Genomic DNA, 24,907 nt, shown 5'->3' on the forward strand with positions numbered 1-24,907 from the left:
AAAATTGGAAAAATCATTATAAGAATAGGAATTAATTGTAACTGGTACTTCTATGTTAATAATCAATGATACTTTAATTAATTTTCTCATGTATAATTACAGAAAACATTAATAATAATGACAATATTTATTACAACATTTATACACAAATATACAAAAAAATTTAATTATAAAATTACAATTAGATTAAAAAAAATGTTTCTGCTCAGAAAATATAATTGTTTCTTAATTAAAATGTTATCTAATATACTTCTTCTTGTAAAGCAACTTTTTTTTTTCTGTGAATTATAATTTATTAAAAATGTATGCAAAAAATTTGCCGCTATGTGTTAACGTCTAGGCCCCGGGGAGATTCGAACTCCCGATCTCCTGTTTACTAGACAGGCGCTTTAACCAACTAAGCCACGGCGCCGTTATATAAAATTGCCAAATTTACAAATCCGGCCTGTCAAAAAATGAGCGGCAAAATTTGAATTTTCTAATACACCAAAGACGGTTTTCCAGAGGGCTCTGAGAATAGTGACGTACGAAGTGATGCGAATTGTGGTAGATGCACATCCAAAATGTCAGAACGCATTGAATAATCGTATTTTTTAATTTGTAAAGTAATTCGTGCCGTGCTGCTGTCGTTTGTATTTTTTTTGCGCATGACATTGAAGTTTGTCTTACGCGTTTTGCGAGCGTGTTCCATTCAAGAATTCCGTTTGACCAAACAAACCCGTAGTAGTAAAAAAATACAAAGCAAACACAACAGAAAACCTCGACCACAATTCGTCCCAAACATTATTGGAAAAGTAGTAGTGAGTTGTGATTCAAAAATAAATAATTGTCTATGAGTACGGCAACGGTTAAGATCACGCCGATCACGATGAGCAAGTTGTACATAGGAAATCTTCCGGCTGAGACGACGGAGACGAGTCTCCGTCAGCTCTTCGTGGAGCAGAACCTCTCGTGCACGAACATCCTCGTCAAACGGGGAGGTTACGCTTTCGTCGATTGCTCGGATCAATCGTCGGCCGACAAGGCCATCGACAAACTGAATGGTAAGTTGTTATACACACCTTCAGTCCAAACAAAAGAACTTAACTTCAAAACATAGTTGTTGACAATGCATAAAACTATCTCAAAATTCGCAACAGTTGTCGTCGAACTAAACATCATCGCTTGTTAATATCTTTGATATCATATTTATTTGAAAATAAATAACCGACCGGCAGGAGAGGTAAAGTGGCCTCTTGGCTCTCTTCTCCTCTCATTCAATCCGGAGCCGGTTTTTATTTTTCTCCTCGTTATTATTTTTTTCTTCTCTTCTCTTCTTGCCTCCGTATTATATTTCGGTGGAGCCCAGGGTGTTGTTACACATGGCCATGACCACCTCATGCACACAAAACAATTTGCTTCAAGGAGTTTTCTAAATAACACTTTGCAAATATGAAAAACCCCTGGTGCACAATTGCAATAGGTAAACACTAGGACAATTATGCACCAGTTACAACATGACTTTTTTTTAATATAAAAAAATAGAAAAATGACAAACATCTCACTATTGTTCATTAAGCAATTTTAGTCTAGAAAATAATTTTGATTTAGTCTTTTTACAACTTGATTTCACCGAATTAATAAAGTGATCATATTTTTAAAATCATGTTTGTCTAGGAGGTTCTGCATATTGTTCGACATTAATATTTTTTACTCAAAATTTTACTTTTTCTTTCTGATTTACCTAACTCAATATATTAAACATTAACTTAATCCTTAAAAGCATAATTTTATAAAATTTTATAATAAATATATAAATATTTTCAGGTATATGACAAAAGAAAACATTGAATCTAGTCTAATACTTCGTTACTATAAGGTAGCTTATTACTAAAACGGAAATAGAAAATGTGGATTTTCTCAACGGTTTGATTTTAATTGCAATGTTCTCAATATGTACTCCATATTATTATTATTTTATGCGTTTTATATATTTTTGAAACACCGTTTTGAGATTTTTTTAATTAAATAGTTCAAGAGGGATAAAAAGGCCATTATAACAATTGAACATATTTTTTTTTTTTTATTTGTTTAGATGTGATTGTTGTAATAATTATTATTGGTTCTATGGAAGTAATTGTGTTTTGTATTCATTTTAAACTTTATCGTTAGTATATTATCAATGCATTTTCAATATTTTTATCTTTGGCTGACAAAGCGTATAGATATTGCAATAACTCGCTCGTTTATAAAGTTACCAAAAATGTGCTTGTTTAGCAAAAATCTCGTAAACATAGTTACTACTAATCCAAGGTTCCACTGTATTCTACCTAGTCCTAAAGACAGCTAATTTCATGAAAATTAATGATGCAAATGACAAATTATGTCTAATTTTAACTTGTTAAGAGGTTTCTGTCATAAATATGCATCCTCAAGTATTTGATATTAGTTATTCCTTTTTTGACCAGAGTGCCATTATATTATATTTTGTGAATCATCTATGGAAGTACAATAAATTACACATCTTGCATCTTACGTATTATAAGCATATTTATTTTTTCAATTATTCAAACATATTAAAAAAAAAATCAATAAAATATTCTAGTTTATAAAATATATAAACAAAACATAAAACGTCAATAACTCATAAAAAAAATGTTTTCTAGGATTTTCTTTCAATGGAGCATCTTTGGTTGTGGAACCGTCAGTGGCTTCTGGTAAAAAGAGGTAAGTCAATCAATGTTAACTATTACTGACCTTGAAATGTTTCTATACTTTTATCATTGTCTTTTTTTTACTAAATATAAGTAATTCTATTTAAAGGAGGTAATTTTATAATTCCCAATATATTTAAATATATAGTATAAAATTATATATGTTAATATACTGAGATTTATCTGCTTTATTCATTATTTTGACGAATATTATAATCTTAAACACCTATTCATATTGTTAGTTTTTGAGTAAGTAAAATAACGAAGCTTCTTACATCAACATAGTCAGAATCAATATAAAGTATGATGCTGTTCATCAAGTTATAAATATTCTGGCCAGAATATTTGTAATATGTTCCTTGATTTATTGCTGTCCTCTCTGAGGCTATCTATTCATATTTACACTAATATACTACGAATTTGATAGTAGCTGTATAAATATGGCAATTAAACAAACTACGAGTTAACTCATAGTTATCGTCCTAGGAAATAACGCAAACTTACGAGTTATCTCGTAGTTGGCAGTCAACGTGTTAAACGAAATTTATTTATTGTTTTTTATTTCATTTTTGAAATCGTAAATATTAAAAAAATCAGAAATGTGATTGACCAATTACCATTTTGTTTGGGGTCGAGAGAGACGTCGGTCGGGCTGCCGTTGCGAAATTAAACCGCATCACATATGTGGCATCTGCTCGAAATGACATACAAGCCTACATGAACGTGATACGTACGTATGGTGACATACACACACATGTATATATATATACACACACTCACACCAGCGGTTATCTTGGTAATTGTAAATGGTTACTTTTATGGCATTCGCATGAATCAGGTGCAATGATGGGTCCAAGATTATGGGGCAGATGCGATCCGCACACGTTCGCAATATACAGGGTGATTTACACAAATTAAATACCGACAGGAGTACAAACAATAAAAAAAAACAGCTCGTCATTACAACGAAATTTCGTACATATTATTCTGGTTATTACTTTTTTTCATCTCATCGATAATGTATCCATGTCGATGAGATGAAAAAAAGTAATTATCCGAAACATTCAATTAAAATATTAATAATTACTTTTAAAATAATAAAAGAAATATAATACAGTTAATTTTAATTAACTAAATCATATTTTATTTATCAAAGAATATTAATAAAATTAAGTTATTAATTTATTCTTAATGTTAGATTATGTATTAATGTTTAAGTTTTAATTGTTGATTTGATATTTATTATTCCAAGTTATATTTTGAGCTAAACATATATTTTAATTATTTCGAAATTATTTATTTAATTATTATTGAAATTTTGCTAATGCACATATTATGTATATATAAATTAAGTTCGATATTTTACTTTCATGACAAATACTAAATTCAGTTATTATTTATCAAAGATAAATATGATCTTATAAAAAAATAATGTAAAGATTTTTTTTAATATTAATTTATTATTAACTCAATTTTTCAATTGTTACTCTTTCTTGAAAGAGAGATAAAATAATAAATCGATGGTAATAAGTCCATTGTTGACTTTTTTTATAAGTGTCTAGAAATGCATGATTCATTTAGTCTTCATCAAATCTTGAAGATAAAATATGTATCGTAATTAAATTTGGCTTATGAGAATTTTATCATATAAAACTTATTTTTTCATCAAATCTATTAAATGTCATTTTATTTTTGATTCTTAGCAACGCTACAAGCATATATAACGATAAAAGTTTGTATAATTTCTATATTTTAATTACAATAACTTCAAATTGATTATTCAAAACCAATAGATTTTCTGAAACTTAACTTAAAGATGATATATCTTTTCTTAAGATGGTTTTCCTTAAAATTTGATTTTGTTTAACATCTTCATAATGAACAATATTCAATAATTCTTATATATATTCTTATATTATTCGATATAATTCTTATTTAATTAATATTTATATAATATTAATTATTCAATAAATCGTACATTTTAACGAGAAATATATTTTAGGATAAAAACACTTCAAATGTTTAATACAGATTTATTACCTTGCAAAGTAAATAATAAACAACTTTCGAAGTTCATATATTTAAATTAGGAGTAATGCAATGAATGTATTTCTAATTTACAACACTTCGCTTAAATAATCAATAATTTTTTGAGTGGTCGCTCCATTTAATAAGATAAAAATTGTTATGGTTCTTATCACCTTACTTGGAAATATGCATTAATATGTTAATGAAATTGCTATTACAAAAAATCGATTTGGATATGTATCTTTGTCGGTGAAACAATTTGTATATTTCATAATAATTTAAGCTCTTGTCATATAATAAAAATACCGGTTGATGTAAAGGCATTTAAGGTATTACGGTTAATTGTATCCACAAGTCTCATATTAACATGTTGTTTTGCATACAAACTCTCACTCCTTGTCTTAAATACGTAGAATATATAGCGATGATTAACAATTTATATTTGTTGTACGGCTTCGATTAAAATGTTTTTGCGTAACTTGTTCTTGATCTCTACGTGTTTAAGAGGGTAAAATTAATTAATTTCATATGCCATCAATTTACATATTTCTCTATCCGAATTAAGATGATTGTCGAACCACTTTAGCGAATTGGCTGTGGTATGTGCGGACTCTGCTATTGCAGTTGTGTGTCACCCTGTATATTTGTAGCACGTGCCCATGATATTGGTACTACTTCGGTATCATGACGCAATCACCCTTTTGGCCCCCGTTTTTTCGGGCCCACTTGGCTCGCGCGCGCGTTCCTTCCTCTCTTTCTCCTGCGTTTCCCTTTGCGTATAACGGGTTTTTCTTTCTTTTTTTTCGTCTTCCTCTCCTTCACCAAGGAAGGAACCGGCAAAAATTATCACGCAAAATTCATCCGATAAATTCACACTGAAACGAAACTGGATAGGGTGGATGGTGCACCAAACGGCCGAAACACCTGCAGCCTGAAAAAAGAAAAAAAATAGGCGGAGAAGAGAATAGTCCAGAAGAATATTTTCGCCATGCTTTTGATTAGATGCGCCTATTTACCGTGGAGACGACTCCCCCTTGTTTTTTTGCTAAAGACCAGAAAGAAAAACAAAACAGAAATTTTAAAAGGGGGAGCCTCCAGTTGTGACAGGTGCGCCATCTTATTATTTATTAATGCATTTCATTTCCATCATTTTCCTGTGCTACAAATTGCCCATTCACTTATCGCGATCGGCCAATTTTATTCGGGGTGGAGGGATGTTGATGATGATGATGATGAGGAGGAACGATCGTTCGCGAAACGTGTGTCGGGGTGGAGCGAAATTTTACAAAAAATATATATATGTGGAGAAACGGCATTAATGCACGTGATTTTTGCACCGTTTCGGCTTGTTTTTATTTTTCTTTATTTTCGCCCCGAACAACTGCCGAATAATTATGGTCATTAGTTATGGGGTCGTCATTGCACAAACATTGCAACGACAGTTGGGATATTGAGGATGTGATTATACACCTAATAAATTTATAGTCAAAACAAATAAAGGAATAAACTATTAATTACTCACTAATCTATAATTAGATTTTGTTACATTATTCTTTCATAAACCTCATAAAGTCCCTAAAAAAAAAGCACGAAATTATCAATAAAGTAGTTTTTACAGATAATTTCGTGTTTAGGTAAAACATATTATTAAATTGAAGTATCAAAATATTTTTAGAATCATTAAAAAATATTTGGAGACAAATAATTAAATTAATATGATTGAATATTGTATTCCTAACTTGAATTAATCTGAAATATGTTGCCTTGTTACTCAACTAAAGCGTATTCATTCTCATAGTGATTCTATTGATCTCGAGTGGGCAATGGGCACTGAACAAGTACAATCAAAGTACCTCGACACATGTTATTTACATTTCGTAATCTCTGAAACGTAAAGTAAACGATGGACCCTAGCTGACACGATTATCGTCAATGAGTTTTAAATTCCACTCAATTAGTGTCATTTTCTTTGAATTATTATAACATTATTCACTGTAATAAGAATATTTAATGTATTTTTTTTTTATTAAAGTATGAAAATACTATTTATATTATAAACAAATATGGAAAAAATCTCAAAATTCATGTTATGTTATACACAAGAATTCATATTTAAAATAGTGACTAAAAATAATAGTATAATAGAGATGGTTTGTACGAGCAATAAGTTTTAACGCTATTGCATAATAATAATCGTAAATCAATCATATAGTTAATGAATTGCAACATGCCATAAGAATGATAGAAACAGAATTATATAATTCTCTTATATTTATCTTTCAACAAATTAAAATTAAACTGTTGAAAAATAATGATTTAATTAATATAAATCCTGACGATCTTTAACTATAAGAATTTCATTAGAGAAAATTAGGTCGAATTAGAATCTAAGATTAACAAAATAAATTGAAACTTCTGTGTAATCAAAGCATACTGATATGATATAAAACAGGAAAAAATAACATTATTTGATGTCGTGAAACAATATGTTGTAATATTCATATATAAATTTAATATATAGTAAGTTGTTGATAGTTCTAAACACACAGTGGAACCGCTTAACGAAAACACACAAAATATGTGTACACAAGTTTTAAAACTCTCTTTTCATCGTCACTCGTTATGCGAAACGTCGGTCGTTAAGCGAGTCATTTTTCTTACAATTAATTTTGCTCGTTAAGCGAAATGCTCGTTATGCGAGGTGCTCGTTAAGCAAGGTTCCACTGTATATATTTTAATTATAAAAATAAATTTATAGTTTTATTATTTTTTTATGAACAGAGTATTTTAGGAACTCAATATTATACAGAAATTACAAGTTTTTTTTTGTTATATGATTTTCAAATGACCTGAACATATTTATGATACTATAATATATTAGGTTTCTTATTTTAATCAAATTAACAAAATTAAACTATTTATGAACGTATTCAATATGTTTTAAATTAATACGAAAATGTTTTCTTTTAAAATGAATGAATAATAAAGATGTATAAAGGTGTCTCACGTGCATGTTTTACTGTAAATACAGATTCAATTGATGATAAAGTGTGTCATTATCCTGGAATCGTTTTGAACGTTTAACCTACGTAAAACGACGCATTCCATGGAAATGAAGCGGTTATATTTCATAGGGGGGGAACGGTATAGTTTGATGTAATTATTGTATAAATTTTGCAAAGCGTGGTAATCGGTAATTGCATATTGGTGAATTATCAAGTAGAAGAAGAGAGGTCGGTATAAAGTACCAGTCGTATATGGTCTGTACTCACGGCGATAATTGCGGGATTGAAATTGCAAATGAAGGCTTTAATTATTCAATCCAAATATTGGTTTTCGTCCTGGACAGAGGGGCAGATGCTCGCCGCTTGCTGCTGCTGAAGTGAGACCGGCTGAATTCTCTTCACGTGCCGAATTGGCCGCAGGAAGGCACACGTGCCCATCGATGCCTACCAAAATAAATAATAAGACCAAAAAAATATAAAAGAAGCGAAGGAACGGCAAAGAAAAAGATCTTCAATTACACCTGTTCATATAGCCTCCCATCCCATCCATCGATTCATTTTCATTCACTTATAATTACAGTCGCACGTCTTTCTTTTCTCACTATCTCAATTCGTCCGGACAACTTTTCTCTTAACGTAATTAAGTATTTATTCACTTTAACAGGCTTCCAAGTGTTTTATTATAATTGTATTAAATTGAATAATGCCATTGCTTTCTTTTGTTTTCTTAGAGGGTCAATTACTGGACTGAGCGAAACCTCTAGTGTTCAAGTTGGAAACGGATGGATGTAAGTCGTATTTTTTTATAATTATTATCTCATTTGTTGTAGATAGAGACGCTTATATTAGTTAGATGCGCTTCAATTATTAATTCATTCATTCAAGTGATTCTTGCATGACTGTTTGCACATTCATATATAGAAAGCATTGGCCCTTTGCATGGAGCTTATTGACCTGTGCGACGTCTGAATCGATAACGCAAATGTTAAAACTGTAGACATTCAACACACACATACATACATATACTCACGCATGCAACCAAACGCCCATGCTTCCGAATTATATGTACAAATGGCCCTAATTGATGGATACAGCGTATAAATTAGGTATAGTCCGTCGTCCTCAACTCTAATGCTTCCATTCGGCTCCCCAATTTCCACTTAACGAGAGGGTCTATGCAAAGCGTAGACAGCATAGGAAAGAAAACTAAAGAGATCTAATACTATTAATTAGTTCATTCGTTGACATTTCGGATGTGTGTCAGAGAAGCGGAGACGGCGTCCTTGGTACCAAAAGGGCCTTAGGGTTGTCTTCTATCCTTGTGCGTAGTCGCATTTATCGACCCCACGTTGTCGGAGAAGTTGAGCTTGGGATTCACATTCGCAACAGCGTAGGGTTTGCTCTGAGTATACATACATATTCACTCGCCCTAAATAAACTTTGATTGATATAACTATTATCGAATTACGCAAAGGGCTTTATACATTTAGCGCTCTCGAAACTTGGGATTTGATTAGTTCTAGGAAAAATTCTGTATAAATTCTATGTAAAAAGGTGCGTCTTATAGTACGAATTTAAAACCTTACACATCATATATATAAATTATATCATTTTACATTTAATATATTATATTTTTAGTGATTTCAACAGTTAACATATCCAATTCAATTTATATTATTTACTTATGAAATCTGAAAGATAAATCTAGTAATTTAAAATACTTCAATCGTTGAGTTAAGTTGTTTTTTTTTGTGTCATTCAAAGCTATCTTCTGTCGATTGCATCTTCAACTGGTTATATTTGGACGTTATATTTATACTACATTGAAGCATGAAAGGAACCATGGTATATTTAACAATCTGGTATAAATTTCCAGGTTTAAATATTTCAATATTTTAACGGATTGTTTTGTTTCAATTCTGTAAATATTTCTTCACTAAAATTTAAGTTGTTTTGCCTAAAGTTTTATTTGTCTTTAAGTTTATCTTCTAATTCACATTATTCTTATTATGAACCTACAATCCACTCAACTACTTTCCTTCTTATTATAAAATACTAGTCAAATTACGCACAGATCATCGATTTATTAGCTGTATACAATTGTTAATCAACAGAAAGTACAGTGGAACTTCGCTTAACGAGCAAGATGAATTGTATGTAAAATGACTCATGAGAATGACGATGAGAAGTCCCGCGTCTGCTAGATCATTTTTAAAATTTGTGTATACATATGAGTATTTTTGAATTTGTTTCTCTATACGAGTAAAAATCCGGAAATGTTGGAACGAATTAAACTCGTTAAGTGAGGTTCCACTGTAAATGTGAATTTTATAATTTGTTTTGAATATATTTTTTCTCAGACAGTTTCTATAGGAATCAATTTTTAATAGGTCTAAATTTTACGTCGAGAGAGGAGATACTAAGTTTTGCAACATTTATCAAGAGGGTTTTAGTGAGAAAAATATGATTTATGATTTTATAAAACATAGTGCAAGAGTTTGGTTTTATCCGTACAATAACTCAGTACAATATTAAGATTATCATCCAGTATTTTTTTATCATAATATAAGTATTTACTTCAATACATAATAAAATATATTACCAATTGACACATGAAAATTCGAAGATATAAGTGAGTTTATTTATTGCCAATTATAAAAAGTGAACAATAAATTATCTTCTTTTTTTTCTCGAGAAGATATTTTTTTATTTTTTGAAATAAATATAGTAATGAATATAATTTATTATGAAATTGCTAAAAAAAACACTAGGTTTGATGATATAGGAATGATTTTTTTAATAATATTATTTTATTTTTAACTAATTCACTTACTTAAGTTATGATCAATTTATAATATACAATATTCTAGTTGAGACTTGTAGGTTTGGGCAGAATATAAACAGCACTGCGCGTAAATCTCGTCGCCTACTGTGTCAGTCAACAACTATTTTCAAAACTAATTCCGGTTTGTTTGGCTTTAATCCATTAACTTCCACGTATAATTTAGAATAAATAATCAAGATACTTAGGATTTGTGAATTTGCATATCTCGACTTTACGCAGCCTCGGTTTCATAACAGTAGTTATGAAAACTCAAGTTAGTGTAGAATCATCAAGTTTTAGTTTAATCTAAATTGATGAATGTATATACAGTAGTTAGGTAATCCGTGATTATATATTAATATTTTTATAACAATTGTGACAATAAATCAAAAACCGGAATAATTTTATTTTAAACCCGAAGTTATAACTGAATTAATAGTTAAAAGAAAGATTATTACGTAAGTAATTTAAAATTAAATTAAAAGCAATGAAGAACATAGACACTACATAAATATCAGTTTAACCGTGAATGAAAATTGACTTGTTTTTATTTAAATTTGATTCAATCAGTGTAATTGGGCGGAAATACTGTTGTTTACATGTATGCAATAAATTATATTTTTTTATTATCAAATATAATATATTAATAATAATTATTATTTTATAACAAAATAAATATATAGTAAAGAAAATAAATAAGCATATAAACAAAATACATAATATGAATAATCTTCAACAATGGGACCAACTGGGATATTCAATGAGTTATAATTAATGTCACATACATTACACATTATTAAAATAATTACACTTGTTTATATTAAATCAAAATTCCAAAACTAAAAATAATGAGAGGTGAAGGACAATCGACACAGCTATGAATAATGTTATATAAAAAAATAATTATTAAATAAAAAAATATGTATTCTTTTGTTTATGATATTAGTAGATGCTTCTTCTATAGAGAATATCAACAGTTCTCAAGCAACATATTTTGAGTACTTTCTAGATGTATCACGACAGTTATAAACATTCACTGAAAATCGAGAAAGGGCAAATACTTAACTATACCATTGTAACAGTTACACGAAAATGTTTTGGTTATGAGTTTTGCCAAAGAAAAAAAAAATGGAACCACTGGTTTAATATGTTGATTCAGTCTGGTATTTCAAAACCTTTCTTTATAAAAAAAAAGGTCAACTTTTGGATGTAGATGCTCATTAAAAAGGTTCAAAGAAGACACAAAAACAAACATAATGGAAGTTTCTTCTTAAAGTTCTCTAACTGTTCAAATAACTTTTGTTGTATTTCAAAATCTCCAACTAATCATAAGCAACGTTTCGCTTTGACTCTTGCGATTTTATCTTCCGTTTCGAGTGCCACATATACCTGCACACCGAAATGCAGCCTTCCCATCCCCCAAGCATCAACTATTCGGAGGCGAACGGTAAAGCCTAAGGTCCGTTTCATCTCATCTCTCTGTATATATATATTTTTTTTTTTGGTTGCTCTTCTACTTCACCTCGTGCAAATGTTATCTTCACTTCTACTTCTTCTTTATTATACCCAGCGGCTTTTTGTGCCGAGAAGAATGTTCCCTGTCGTCCTCCCCATCCTCCGCTCTCTTCAATCCACTCCAAAAACGTTCAGCACCAGGGGTAAGAGAGAGACTGGAAGAGGGACGGAGCGAAATGGAACGCGCCGATTCTAAGTTCGTTACCGGGAGAAAACCGCCCGGCGGATTAGAATATAAGGGGGGTCCTTTGTCTAAACACTTCCGGTGCTTGTTAAACGCCCGTAAACGGCAAATTGCAGGTTGCACGGCAGGTGGTCATATTCCTTCTTGTCATCTTGTCTCCGACTGCTGCCAAAAAAAAAACGAATATCGATCCTACATCCTCTAACAAACACCACATGCGCTATTTCCTAGTTCTAAATCATCCGCCAAATAATATGAATCGCCAGGTTATATTTAGTTTTATATATATGTTTAAGTAGCATTACTAAAAATAAATAAACCAACCATCTTTCCATCAACTTTTAATCAATTTCCTAATTTTAAATCAACTTAGAAGTAAACTGTCACAACCAATCAAAAACACTGGACCAACTGTTTTTCCACCCCTTTTTTCTTAATTTATTTAAAGAATGTATTTATGGATTTCGACATGTAAGAATTACATATCATTCTCATTGTATTACTAAGATTATATCCTTTTTTTCACGAAGGATTTCTGCAAATTGTAGTTCTTTTTTTTATTGTATTAACATCTGTACGGAAGCGCCATCTGCGTTCGCATCGTTACATAAAACAACTTTAATTTGAAATAATATTTTTCCGATTTTTTTTGTTTATCCGCAAGTGAAAGTCTCAAGATATTTATTGAATAATAAATTGTGGGGTCTCGAAACCAAAAATTAAATAATTTCTCGGAAATTGCAGCGGAGAACAGTGCTGAAGTATTTTAAGTACGTGTGGTTTAGTTCAATTACAGATCGCACGACACGTTTGTTTGTTTATTTCGGATAATGATTGTTTGCATCGAAATACACGGAGGAACTTCTTGTTGCTTGCATATATACTTTTTTTTAAATTTTATTACAGCTAAAGTGTAATTCCCCTTTTGAAAATTCGGCGTGCCTCGATTTTTCCTAGAATTCTATAAATATGGCGTTCCAAGCAGGGGGAGAATGGGGAACGGACCCTTCGGCCCATTTGTTCCTCTACCTGCCTCAAACATACTCACACGAGCCCCTTCTTTTTTGAATGCAAACACTCACACACATGTACACGAAGACGAAAAAGAAAATACGAGAAGAATTCTATTCTTAAATAAAATTTTGCCAAATTCTTTTCTAACAGAATTTATTACCTGGGCTCGCAAACAGGCACGAAATTATTTTTCCTTTGTTTGCAAATTTTTATATGTAAATTTATGCCTATTTCGGTTACGCGGAATTTCAATAAACCACCGTATATATATGCTATATGTAAAGCTAATATTACATATCATCTTTTATTAACAAACTTCACATAAATAAGTACACAAAACTACCCTTCTTAGATTTTTATATACCACTATTTATTCAATAGAAAATTTTACAATAATATCGAGAATATAATCGACTATTTTATAGAGAATATATGCATTACATTTTATATAAAATGGATTCCGTAGGCCATTATTATTGACCCTAACCCTAAATTATAAACTTTATTTATATTCAGCATTTAAATTTTGAGATAAACTTCAATATTTTATTATTGATTTATTAATGTTGACATTTTTTAATTTATTTTAAAATATGAGTTTACCAACAGAAAGACTATGAATATATCATTTCTTTTGGTGATTACTATATTTTAGATTAGAATATCATAGATTATTTGGCATCATTTTACCGGTTAATTTCAATAGTTGCGAATCGTTAACAATTTTTCAATTTTAGTTTTATAAAATAGAGTTTAATATCAATACGCAATAAGTATTTTGTCCTGATATTGGACTATTGTATTATTAATAGTAATATTTTATAAAATAAATAGGCCAATATGTAGCTAAGAATATATACAATTGATTTAGTGGATTGTGAAATTATTATTAAATATTCTAGTTCTAAGTATTCATTGTAAATAAATAAAGATGTTGGGTTTTCAAGTGGTTATAAAGTTAATTTAGATATACATGATGGTACTTGGTATTTTGGAGTGATTGGACAAGGGGGTTCGTTGAATTGCAAAGTATCAAGAGTAAAATGTGCTGTCAGTGGCCAAGGGAATAAAACAGAGACTGCATGAAATTGATGATGGACATGGCAAATAAAGAAGCTGGATTACTGCATACGTACATACACTACATACATAACAGTATCTGTAACAATGGGGGCAGGTAGCAAAAAGCTGCGAAACCTCGCTTGGGTTAGGAAAGGTAAGGAATGAGACCAGTTCCGGACACCCACCGGGCCTCCTCCCCGCAAGCACTAGAGAACAGCACAAGGAGTAGAGGATAAAAAAAGAAAAGCAAGCACAGGGAGAGAAGGCCTACCAAACTCCGACAACAACACATCCACCCTTCTCGCTTTCTCGCCAGCATCGACAGATGCCGAGAAACAGAGATAGATTTATGACTGATTCGGATTTTTTCCTGCACGTTCTTTAGCTAGAGCTCTCCATCCAGTACGTTTTCGGGAGGCACGGCGTGGGTTTCGGTTTCCCTCCAAAACATCCCAAGGACAAAATGCAGTTATGCATAGCAACACGAAGAATGATTCAAGAATGTTTGCTGATTTCCGACCGACACGTATACTTTTTAGAGTCATTGCACCCCTAACGATGAAAAGGTGCGAGGGTGGTACCCTGTGTCGCTGTTATTTTTGCAACAGCATCAACCACACCCCTTCGCTCATGCCCATTTCGGCTGACACGAGATTTGCTGCCGTTTTTATGTTTATTTTTTCGTTAGTCGGCATCGTACGTTGGAACGCTTTTAATGGCGAATCATTTCGTTAATCTGCGACTCGTTATAATGGCGCTCAAACGATTAACCCCTGCCAATTGGGCGCCAAATCATTTACATGACGATTATTATGTCAGAGCCATGCGTCCCGTTACCTCCTCTCTCGCACATTCGCAGCCATAACAATAAAAAAACATAAATAAACATACAAACAACCGTCCAGGGGCCGAACATAAAATGCTCTCAGTCAACAACGATAAAAGCGGGAGAGGTAGACAAAATGCTGAGCCGATTATTTTTTGTTAAATCCACGATTCCAGCAAACCGATAAATATCTAATTTTCGAAATAAAAATTATAACTACCTTGCTGTATGCTAAGCGAATAATCGTTAATCTTATAGTTAATGTCCATAACATGCACATATTTATGTTGTTCATATAAAGGTACACGTTCACATCATATGAACTAACATAAATAACATAGGTAGTGTCCTGTTTTTCAAATGCGCGCCAAAAGTAAAAATAAATAAATGCTAAAGCATGTAAAAATACCAATTACAAATTTCATCATAATCTTTGTAATATTTTCAGACAATTTATAGTTTCTGGCTTGTCATTATTGTAAACTGATATGTTTTTTTTTTCGTATTTTTTATTTTGAGAATTTTGCGAAAATCTTGCATTTCGGTGAATCGTTTGAAACATAACTCTTCGAAATGCGATCCCTTTCTTGTTCTAGGTATTTTATTCATAAATATGTCGTTTTAATGATTCAAGTACAATTTTGAATTTGATGACAGTTAATTTAACATCTATGTAATTTTGAAAAAGTAACTAAGTTGGAATAAACCTAGCGCAACAAACTCAAGTATAATTTAATCAAATTAACGGGAACACTGCATATACTCATAAATTTATTATTAATGTACTATGTAATTTGCTTAACATATAAACAAGTAAGTGTTCACGCGATAAAGCTGCATCCTCTTTTGACGCAATGCAAAAATTTATTCGCTGTAAACCCGCACATTTAATAAATTACCAAGGGCACAATAAAAATAAATTACGTATACCCTCATTAAAGTTGAATAAGTGAATTAACTAATGGATACCACTCATGAATGATTGAAACGGCGATACTCTTTGTTTTGCGACAGCACATTTCCATCCACATTACAATTTACTTTCCACATTGGCACCATCCAAAAACCCGACTCAAACTTTCAATTATTTGCCTAAAATTATATCAGTGTCAATTTATTTTTAATTGAATGAAAACAAGCATCATACATATTTACACTTTTATTAATATAATTTAAGATTCGATTTTTTTTTATATGTAGAATAATTTCAAGTAGTATAAAAATATATTTTTTATTATTCTGATGATTTCCGATGATGATTTATTCAATTAGCGAAGGTAATTTGATAATTAAAATAAAGTTTCAATAATTGATACAAATAAATAATATCGTCTATTTAATATAAACATTATAAAAAAATAATAAGAATTTCTAAAATCAAATATATAGTAAATAAAATAAGTTCAACGTGACTACGAGTTATCTCATAGTTTGCCTCTAAATACATACAACGAGTAGTTCTTTACGATCTACTATACATAAAAACAACTTATTTTATTATGTAAAGGTGTTTTAAACTAAAACTATCTCCATTACACAAAACATGCTATATAACAGAGGTGGCCAACTTTTGTGCACAAAAATTCTACTTTTTATTTGAAAAATGTGTCGCGATCGACTTGTTATATTCGTAGTCTATGTGGGGGGAAATGTCTGAAATACATAATATGTTTATATATCTACCTACGTAAAAAATAACATAATTATTTGATCGACCAATATTGGCTTTGTGACCGACCGATCATATAAAATATGTTTTAGCATGATATTTCATGAAACATTATTCTGTAATGTATAAAATCCACAATTACACATGTTTCTATAACTTATAATTGAAGTATGAAGTATTAATATGTTATGTGTTTTTTTCTATTTATCGTAAATATTTGTTATTAACTGAAAGAAAATGTTGCAACCGACATATGTCGATATTCGAACATAACGCGAAATCTGTTTCTCTTTGGCAGCTGTATTTGAGGTTGCTCCCTTCGCCGATTCCGCGGAAAATTTACATACAAAACACGTAATTTATAACGAAAAAGTGCGATGAAATTCATAATTGGTGCCGTTACTGAATGTTATTATATCTTTTTCTTCTCCCGACGTGTTTAGCTTTTAAAATTCCCGTGGTAATTTTCGCTTCTGCGAGCGACTAATTATTTTAATGTATATAAATATTTCGGGGCAGGTTGCATCTTCCATTTCGCCTCTGCTCCATTCCTCCGCATAGATTAAAACACAAAGAAATGGCTTGGGCCACATTAAAATAATTGCAAATTTTCATACATTAATAATGCAATATTCAAAATTGCCAGTTTTAAATATTAATTGCGTATCGGTTCCCAAAATGCGTGCCGACATTAATCATTCGCGTGCCGGGAACGCCGACCCCTTTCCTTCAACATGTATGCATGTACCTGTTTTACTTTCCTTTCGGTATTGAGTCATCAACAAGAAAGTTGAAATAAATAGCGAAACTTGATTGAGTCGCATGTAGTTGATTCGTTTGCTTGCTAGTAGAGTAAAGTAGTGATTTATTAATGGCAACCTTTAGATTGATATTCCCCAGCAAAAATAACTATAATTTCCATTTTTTGGTGTGTTTTCTTTTTGCAGGCGCGCCGGTGCAGCACGTTAAAATTATTGGTGTAGAAATGGTGTTTCAAGGTAGCAAATTGCGCAGAAAAAAAAACAAAAAAACAATAAAAGAATGATCAAAAATAATCTCCCACACAGTAAACAGTTCGCAAAATCCGCCGACTTAATCACAATTTTCATGCTTTCACACCCACCTACTACCATCTATTAATCATTTTGTGATGTAACATAAATCCAAATAAATAAAAAAACTTTCTACCTTTTCTGCATTTATTCGTTACGCTCTCGCATGCATTGCCTCCTTTTTTTTGAACCACTCATGTAGAGTATATTTATTTTATAACCCTCCCCCAAAACCGGAAATACATTGAGGCACCATTCCCTATAACCAGAAACCCGAAATTTTAATTCGTGCTCCACCGGAGAGAATGCGCCTATCATTTATTTCATTTTTATACGTTCAACATCCAAAGAATGAAACGAAAGTCGGGAAAAGCTCCACCCTTTTTGCGGTTTCGAAGGAGGGTTATAAAAACACAATTAAATATTAAAATTTGTATACCTACTGTATCTGCACAACAGTAGGTGCATGCACATCCACCATACTGATTTCTTTTTTTTCTATTCATTATTTCTTTGTTTTAATTTTCCGACTGTTCTGTTAATGTTTAAGCAGATTTTTAATTAAAATTAAACACACGTCGTTTGAAAAGAGTTGATCTGGGCCCTTGCCTACCCTTCGCTGGAAAGCGACCACTTTCACTCGACGCGAGTATTTGCTTTGCGTATCTCCTTTTGTTGGTTTGTCGGATTAAGTTTTTCCAGAAAGAATGAAAATTAAACATTTCAACAAAATGGCGTGTAATATCCCATTCGGGTAGATTGCGGTTTCATTATTATTATTTTTTGTATTCGTTGTTTTTCGTTTCCCTTTTGTTGACTGTGAGGAATTACGAGGGATGAGGGTACACTTTTCGCTTTTCCATTTCCAATGGAAGTGAAGATTTTTTTTCAATTTTGCCGTGATTTTATTTAGATTAATGTTTGCTTTTAATTTAAATATCTCATCTCAACGGCTAGACGCTGCTGCTCTATTTAAATTCCAAACAATTACTAATATTACCTGTACAGAAAAAAATGATATCGATGAAAAAATCTTAATGAAATAAAAATCACCAAAATTTTCAATTGAAATCAAAAGCAGTCACATCTATACGAGTACACCAACAAGTTCAAATCATCATTTTTCAACAACATTTTAGATCCATCACTATCCACCACTAAACTAAAAGAACGATCACAACAACGTAATGAATACGTTTCGAAGAAGCCAAAACGATTGCATCAGCCAAAAATATGATGACAACTGTTTATTGGAATTTCCGTGGAATTATTCTCATTGACCGGTATGATTAAAAAATTGAAATAAAATTTCGCTAAAATATATGGATTTTCATTTGATATATAAAATAGCATAAATAGCACCAGCATAATTTATATATTATTATCTTAAACAATCAATAATACCACAAATGTAATTTGATTTTAATATAATTTGTATAATTTATAACAAAAATAATGTTTATTGTCGTGTAAATACACGACAATAATACCTGCTATATAATTTAGTTGATAATTTCATAGATATCTTTAAACTATTCATTCATAAACATGAATTTTAAAAAAAACTTTATTTTTCTATAGGTAGAGGTTACTTTTAAAAGTTAAAGCAAATAATATTATTTTTAAGCATTTAAGAAAGAACTTACAAAAAGACAAATAGTTTTCAAATAGAAATAAATATAGATATATTGAAAAGCCCCTAGTAATAAAAATGTTCCAAAGAAGAGCTCTTCTAACGTAAGGTGTCCTAAACCATAAAACAGGACTCTTTACTCAAGAACGATATTGTCAAGGATTCTTGCTTGAAACAAAGGAAAATAAGGGTAATTCTAAAAGCCAGGCAACAACCAACCCCTCCAGTGAATGACCATGGGAATAAAAGCAATCAACAGTTATGATCGAATATCTCCGCATATAGAGTTTGTTAATAAAGCAAATAGCATACAATAATAGCATGCAAAATTATGCTTCTGAAATATGTTGATCCATGATGGCATCAAAGAACATACAAGGATTAGAAATAATTTTATTAATTAATAGCTCGAGGATTTATTACTTTCACTTATCATACTAAATTAAGTTATATTTATGCAGACAAATGAATCCATATTCTTATTAATTGCATCATAAACGATTATCAGCTCAGACATTGAAGTTAATTAATTACGATCGACTTATAGAGGCAGTGAGTGAGTAAATTTTGATTAATTAATTAATTAATTAAATGAACTTATTCGAGTACAAAAAATATAAAAATATTATTTACATAATTTTTATTAATGATGTTATTTCACTTGCAATATTTATTTAAAATATTTTTTTATGTCTATCTTAATCTCTCAATTTATACGTAAATGTTGATGTCTTGTTTTAATTCAAATCATCAATTATACATATAAGAAAAAGTATGTTTCAAGCCAGCTGCTAGCCACTATGCTATAGTTAATTGTTTTACTAGATGTCGTTGCTACTTGTTCTAGAAATTGGCAAATAGTAAAAAAATATCAAGTATTGGCGGGAAGATTTGTTTGTCAGTACCCCTTTGTAACAATTAATTATATTTTCCATTTTTGGTTAAATTTAGGGCCACATGCCACAAAAGATGTTGTCAAGTATCAATAATTAAAAACAACTTATTCTTTGCACCGCACCCTCGATTGCTTCATTGTAATGTAAGATTTGTTAATATTAACAACAATAAATATGTTACATTTTCTATATATTTATTATCAACTAATAGATTTAGCTAATATCTACACAATTATAAGTGCAGTGAATATAATTACCACATGTATTAGAATAGTAATGGACATATATTTGTATATTCTTGGTAGCTCAGGTATTTACCGAACCTTAACTAAGGGTTCTATTTTACCGTAATTAGTTTAGTTCCCGTAATAGTTCAGACTAAGTTTTCACATTACTTCGATACTATTAGTCAATTTAATAAAGTAAATAGCATACAAAATTACAGCAATACCTCGCATAGTCTTCATAACCGGAACCTCCAAAATCCCGGACTGTTTGAAACCGAACTAAACGAGGACTTAAATACAGCATAAAAATAAACCATATAAAAAGAGATTTGACTGTATAAAAAGAAAGACCGATCATTGTACATTTTTTTTTTAATTTATTTAATTAAAAAATAGTTTGTTTTGAAATTTTCAAACCGGATAGAGAATCCGGACTAATCGAAGCCAAACTATGCGAGGAAATGCTGTATACTTAATATCTTATACTCTTGCTGTACATAACCCTCTGCATCCACTAATTCTGCTCCTATGACGTAATCTGAGTTTACAAATAATATCATGAATTCTACATTTAAATATCATCGCAGATATGGAGAAAAAATCATTTTCATTAATTATCTGGGAAACATGTAATCTTTTTTTAATTTAACACTTAACTGAAATATAATTTATTGATCCCCAGTATGTAAAATTACACAAAAGAAGCATATTTTTGTATATTTTTATGTTTTAAATATATTACTATTTCATTATTGATGTAACTCAACACACTATTAACGATAATATAACACCAATTTATCGAATAACGAACATATTTCTAGAATGTTTGGTAGATATGCGCATTCATTTTTAGATTGGGATCAATGAACATTACTAGGAATATACTTAGAACTTGTTTCGTAAGCTGTACAGGTCACATAGAGAAGGTCATGGTTTGGATTTTGTTTTTATTCACGCTTAGATGATTTGCCAGACATCACTCACTCTCTCACTCACTCAGTTCGTAACATTGCATTGAAATAATAAAGTCTAGCATTTTAATGCGGCCTGTCTTATATTATATATGTGTATAATTGGTGAATCGTTGACTCTCCTGTTAGTTTTTTTAGTCTCCACTTTAATAACATTGTATCGCATATTTTCACTAGAAACAGTCCATATATGTACATCAGAATAGAGAATAATAATTTATCACAAAAATTGACAAAAATCGATTTTATTATATATTTTTTTATGTTTAATGAAGGAAATATGCAGTTTAATTACTTCTTTAACAGTATAAACATTATGTTCTCTTTTATATATTTTTTTTATATCGAAATGTATTTGTTTTGTCTGTTTTCATATACAGGTATCCTCCGACTTACTAACTAGTTCCGTTCCAAAGGGTTGTTTGTAAGTCAAATTTGGTCGTTAGTCGGGGGAATTAAAAAAAATTCAAAATATACTTATCTTACCACACTGCATAAATTTGAAAAAATAGATTAAAATAAACAAAAAACGTACTTACAAATACTTTTCAATGTAGACAAATGCAACAAAACAGATAGTTCATCTTCCACAAATATTATATTTTATTAAAGAAATTATCAATTTTTCTTTGCACATTTATTTTTTATCGCTATATATCTTCTCGTAACAAGTTAGAATTTTTAGAATTTTGTTCGTTAGTCTGGAGATACCTGTATCTATAAAATTGCACATTATCAGCCAATATAGGTACTTAAAATTCGGAATAATTAAATGCATCTTAATTATAATACCCAGCGTTTCGAAACTAACTTGTTTAGAAGTAGTTCCTTTTCCATCTTATTAAATTAATAATGTACCCTCGTTTTGTCTTCTTGCTCCGTTAACTTTTAAATAATGTTTACAAAATTTAGTTTTTTTTTGAGAAACATATTTTTGTAAGTTATATTTATTTAATAAAATAAACTGTTATTCGATTAAATAGAGAAAACACATGTTTGTGAGTTTCTGGATATCTAAAGTATAGATAAGTTTTTAAATGTTCCAAATTATTGATACAAATATATTAAGGCATTAGTTATTATTAATGTATAAAAATGCACTAGTTTTTTTTTTATTAATAAATGCAATAACAACTTCAACTAAAATGAAATTATAAACGCATTAAACTATACATTACTTTTAATATACAATTGCAGAGGAAAACTCTATAATTCTCATTCAAATATTTACAGATAATTTACTCGGAAATTTCGAATATATATTTATATATCAGACGTGTTTGTTTAATATTTATTAAGATATGAATTACACCCTATTGTCGGCCAATCTTATAAACATTGTAAACGTTCGTAGTATTATTAAAGTTAAAATGTTTGTCTTTTAAATTATAGTAGCAACTCTAATATCGAAAGAAATATAACTTTTAAAATTTTCAAATAATAATTTATTTAATTTTAATTAACAAACATATTTCTTACAACCATAGTTAATTCAATTTATATTTTAAAACTTGATTTTTTAGCTTCTATCATTGTATTTATTTGTTTAACAATGTGTCTCAATCTTAGGGAAATGCAAAGATTTTTTTTAATATTGTAATTTAACAAAGGCCAATGTTGTTAAAAAAAAATGAATTAAATGAATGCCTTATGTACCATGAAATCCTGTCATTTGGACATTCCACTAAGCAAAATAAATTGGCGGTTATTTTTAAGAAACGTAAATATTAAATTTATAGTTTGGGCCTATGGTTTAGGGATTTTCAAAGAATTTTAGAAATAATGTAAGCCTTTTTGGTGGCAATCATGACTCTGTGGTTACTCTTCTTGGGCATCTGGACAAAGTAATAATTTGATTTAAAATTCAATGCTTTTCTGATTGAATACTACCTAACCTCTTGAGATAAGAATTAAATATAAGTTTTTTTTTAATATTTTTTCATTGCATTACTGAAGGAATAATGAAGACTACTACTTTGCTACATTTCTATTTACTTCTTTTCCTATTATTCCGAAAATTCATCATTTAGTTTAAGGACGTAAAAAAGAGTAGAAATTGATTATAATTTTCTTAAAACACATGCGTTAATACCTAATTTTTATTAATCACTGCTGGTTAAAGGTTTTCCTTGTTTACGATTTTTTTTTAAATATAACTTGAGAACTTCTGGCTATTCGTAAATAAGCTTTAAACGTCTGGAACTCGTATTTATATTTCAAAAGGTTAAATGCATTTCTATTTAGTTCTTTTCCCATCATTCCGAAAATTCATCATTTAGTTTAAGGGTAGTTGAATTTCATTCTAATTTTCTTAAAACCCAAGCGTTAATACCAGAGTTTGTAGTAAATGGCTTTATGTTTGAATCCTCTAAAATTAAATTCTTTTATAATTTCTAATTTTTATTAATCACTGCTGATTAAAGGTTTTACTCGTTTACGATTTTTTTTAAATATAAGTTTTATTATTTACTTAAAGTTATGGGGTTTTAGAATTTAGTCTTTTGCCATTTGGACTGATAAGCAAAACTCCAAAATCGTTAATGTATGCTTCAAGTTAGAAACAAAATTTTTAACACTGTATTTTGAGACAATTTTCCATGTCTTTAGTAATAAAGAAAAAATAGAAATTAAGAGAATATATCTGGACATATGTTAATTAAATTATTTTAAAAAAATCATGTCATTTCATGAACAAAATAAAATACTGAAAATTTGTATCGACCAAAGTATTTATGTCAACTGAAATACACGCAAAAAAATAAGTCTATATAGAGATTCAGGCAATATATATCTTATGGGAAATTTATTTGCTTGCCTCCAGGTGACGCCATGCGCAGAAACAGACTAGAATAAGATGACGATCGATCATTCCTTCTGGATGATTGTAGAATGAACGGCAACCTGCAATACAAAATCTTATACTCCGAAATATCGATTCAGATTTTCCATGTAATTGAGTGATTAATCACATGTTTCAGAATTTTCATAGTAAAGTTTATGAAATTTATTAACTTATTTGAGTTTCAAATTTAACCCTAGATTCATTAAAATATTTAAATCTTCAATAGTTAATTTTTATCTCAAATCAAAGTGTTACAAACTACCTTTTAATTTGAAAATATTGAGAATTTAATTAATATTCAAAAATTTAAATCTAAAATATTATTTTTCAATTTTTGTGATAACATCGTGATAACAGCTTAACTAAAGAAAGCGATTTTTTTTATCGATTAGCTGATTTGCAAGAAATCAATTTTTTGCAATTTTTTCTGAATGTCAAACAAGTGAAGTAAAATGGTTGCTTCTTT

At 30.0% G+C, this 24,907-nt stretch overlaps 1 protein-coding gene and 1 non-coding gene across 2 annotated transcripts; one reads left to right on the forward strand and one right to left on the reverse strand.

The window, feature by feature from the left end:
* Window positions 1-338: 338 nt before the first annotated feature.
* Window positions 339-412, reverse strand: Trnat-agu. Its single transcript has one exon. It is a non-coding gene; the product is annotated as a tRNA-Thr (tRNA).
* Window positions 413-868: 456 nt separating this feature from the next.
* Window positions 869-8,560, forward strand: LOC108568252 (insulin-like growth factor 2 mRNA-binding protein 3-A). The gene is made up of 4 exons (XM_017929226.1): window positions 869-1,043; window positions 2,646-2,706; window positions 8,458-8,514; window positions 8,557-8,560. The coding sequence occupies exons 1-4, from the start codon at window positions 869-871 to the stop codon at window positions 8,558-8,560; spliced, it is 297 nt and encodes a 98-aa protein (XP_017784715.1).
* Window positions 8,561-24,907: the final 16,347 nt, after the last annotated feature.

This window comes from Nicrophorus vespilloides, unplaced genomic scaffold (assembly GCF_001412225.1).
Source record: "Nicrophorus vespilloides isolate i.1.1-1 unplaced genomic scaffold, Nicve_v1.0, whole genome shotgun sequence".
NCBI lineage: Eukaryota > Metazoa > Arthropoda > Insecta > Coleoptera > Silphidae > Nicrophorus > Nicrophorus vespilloides.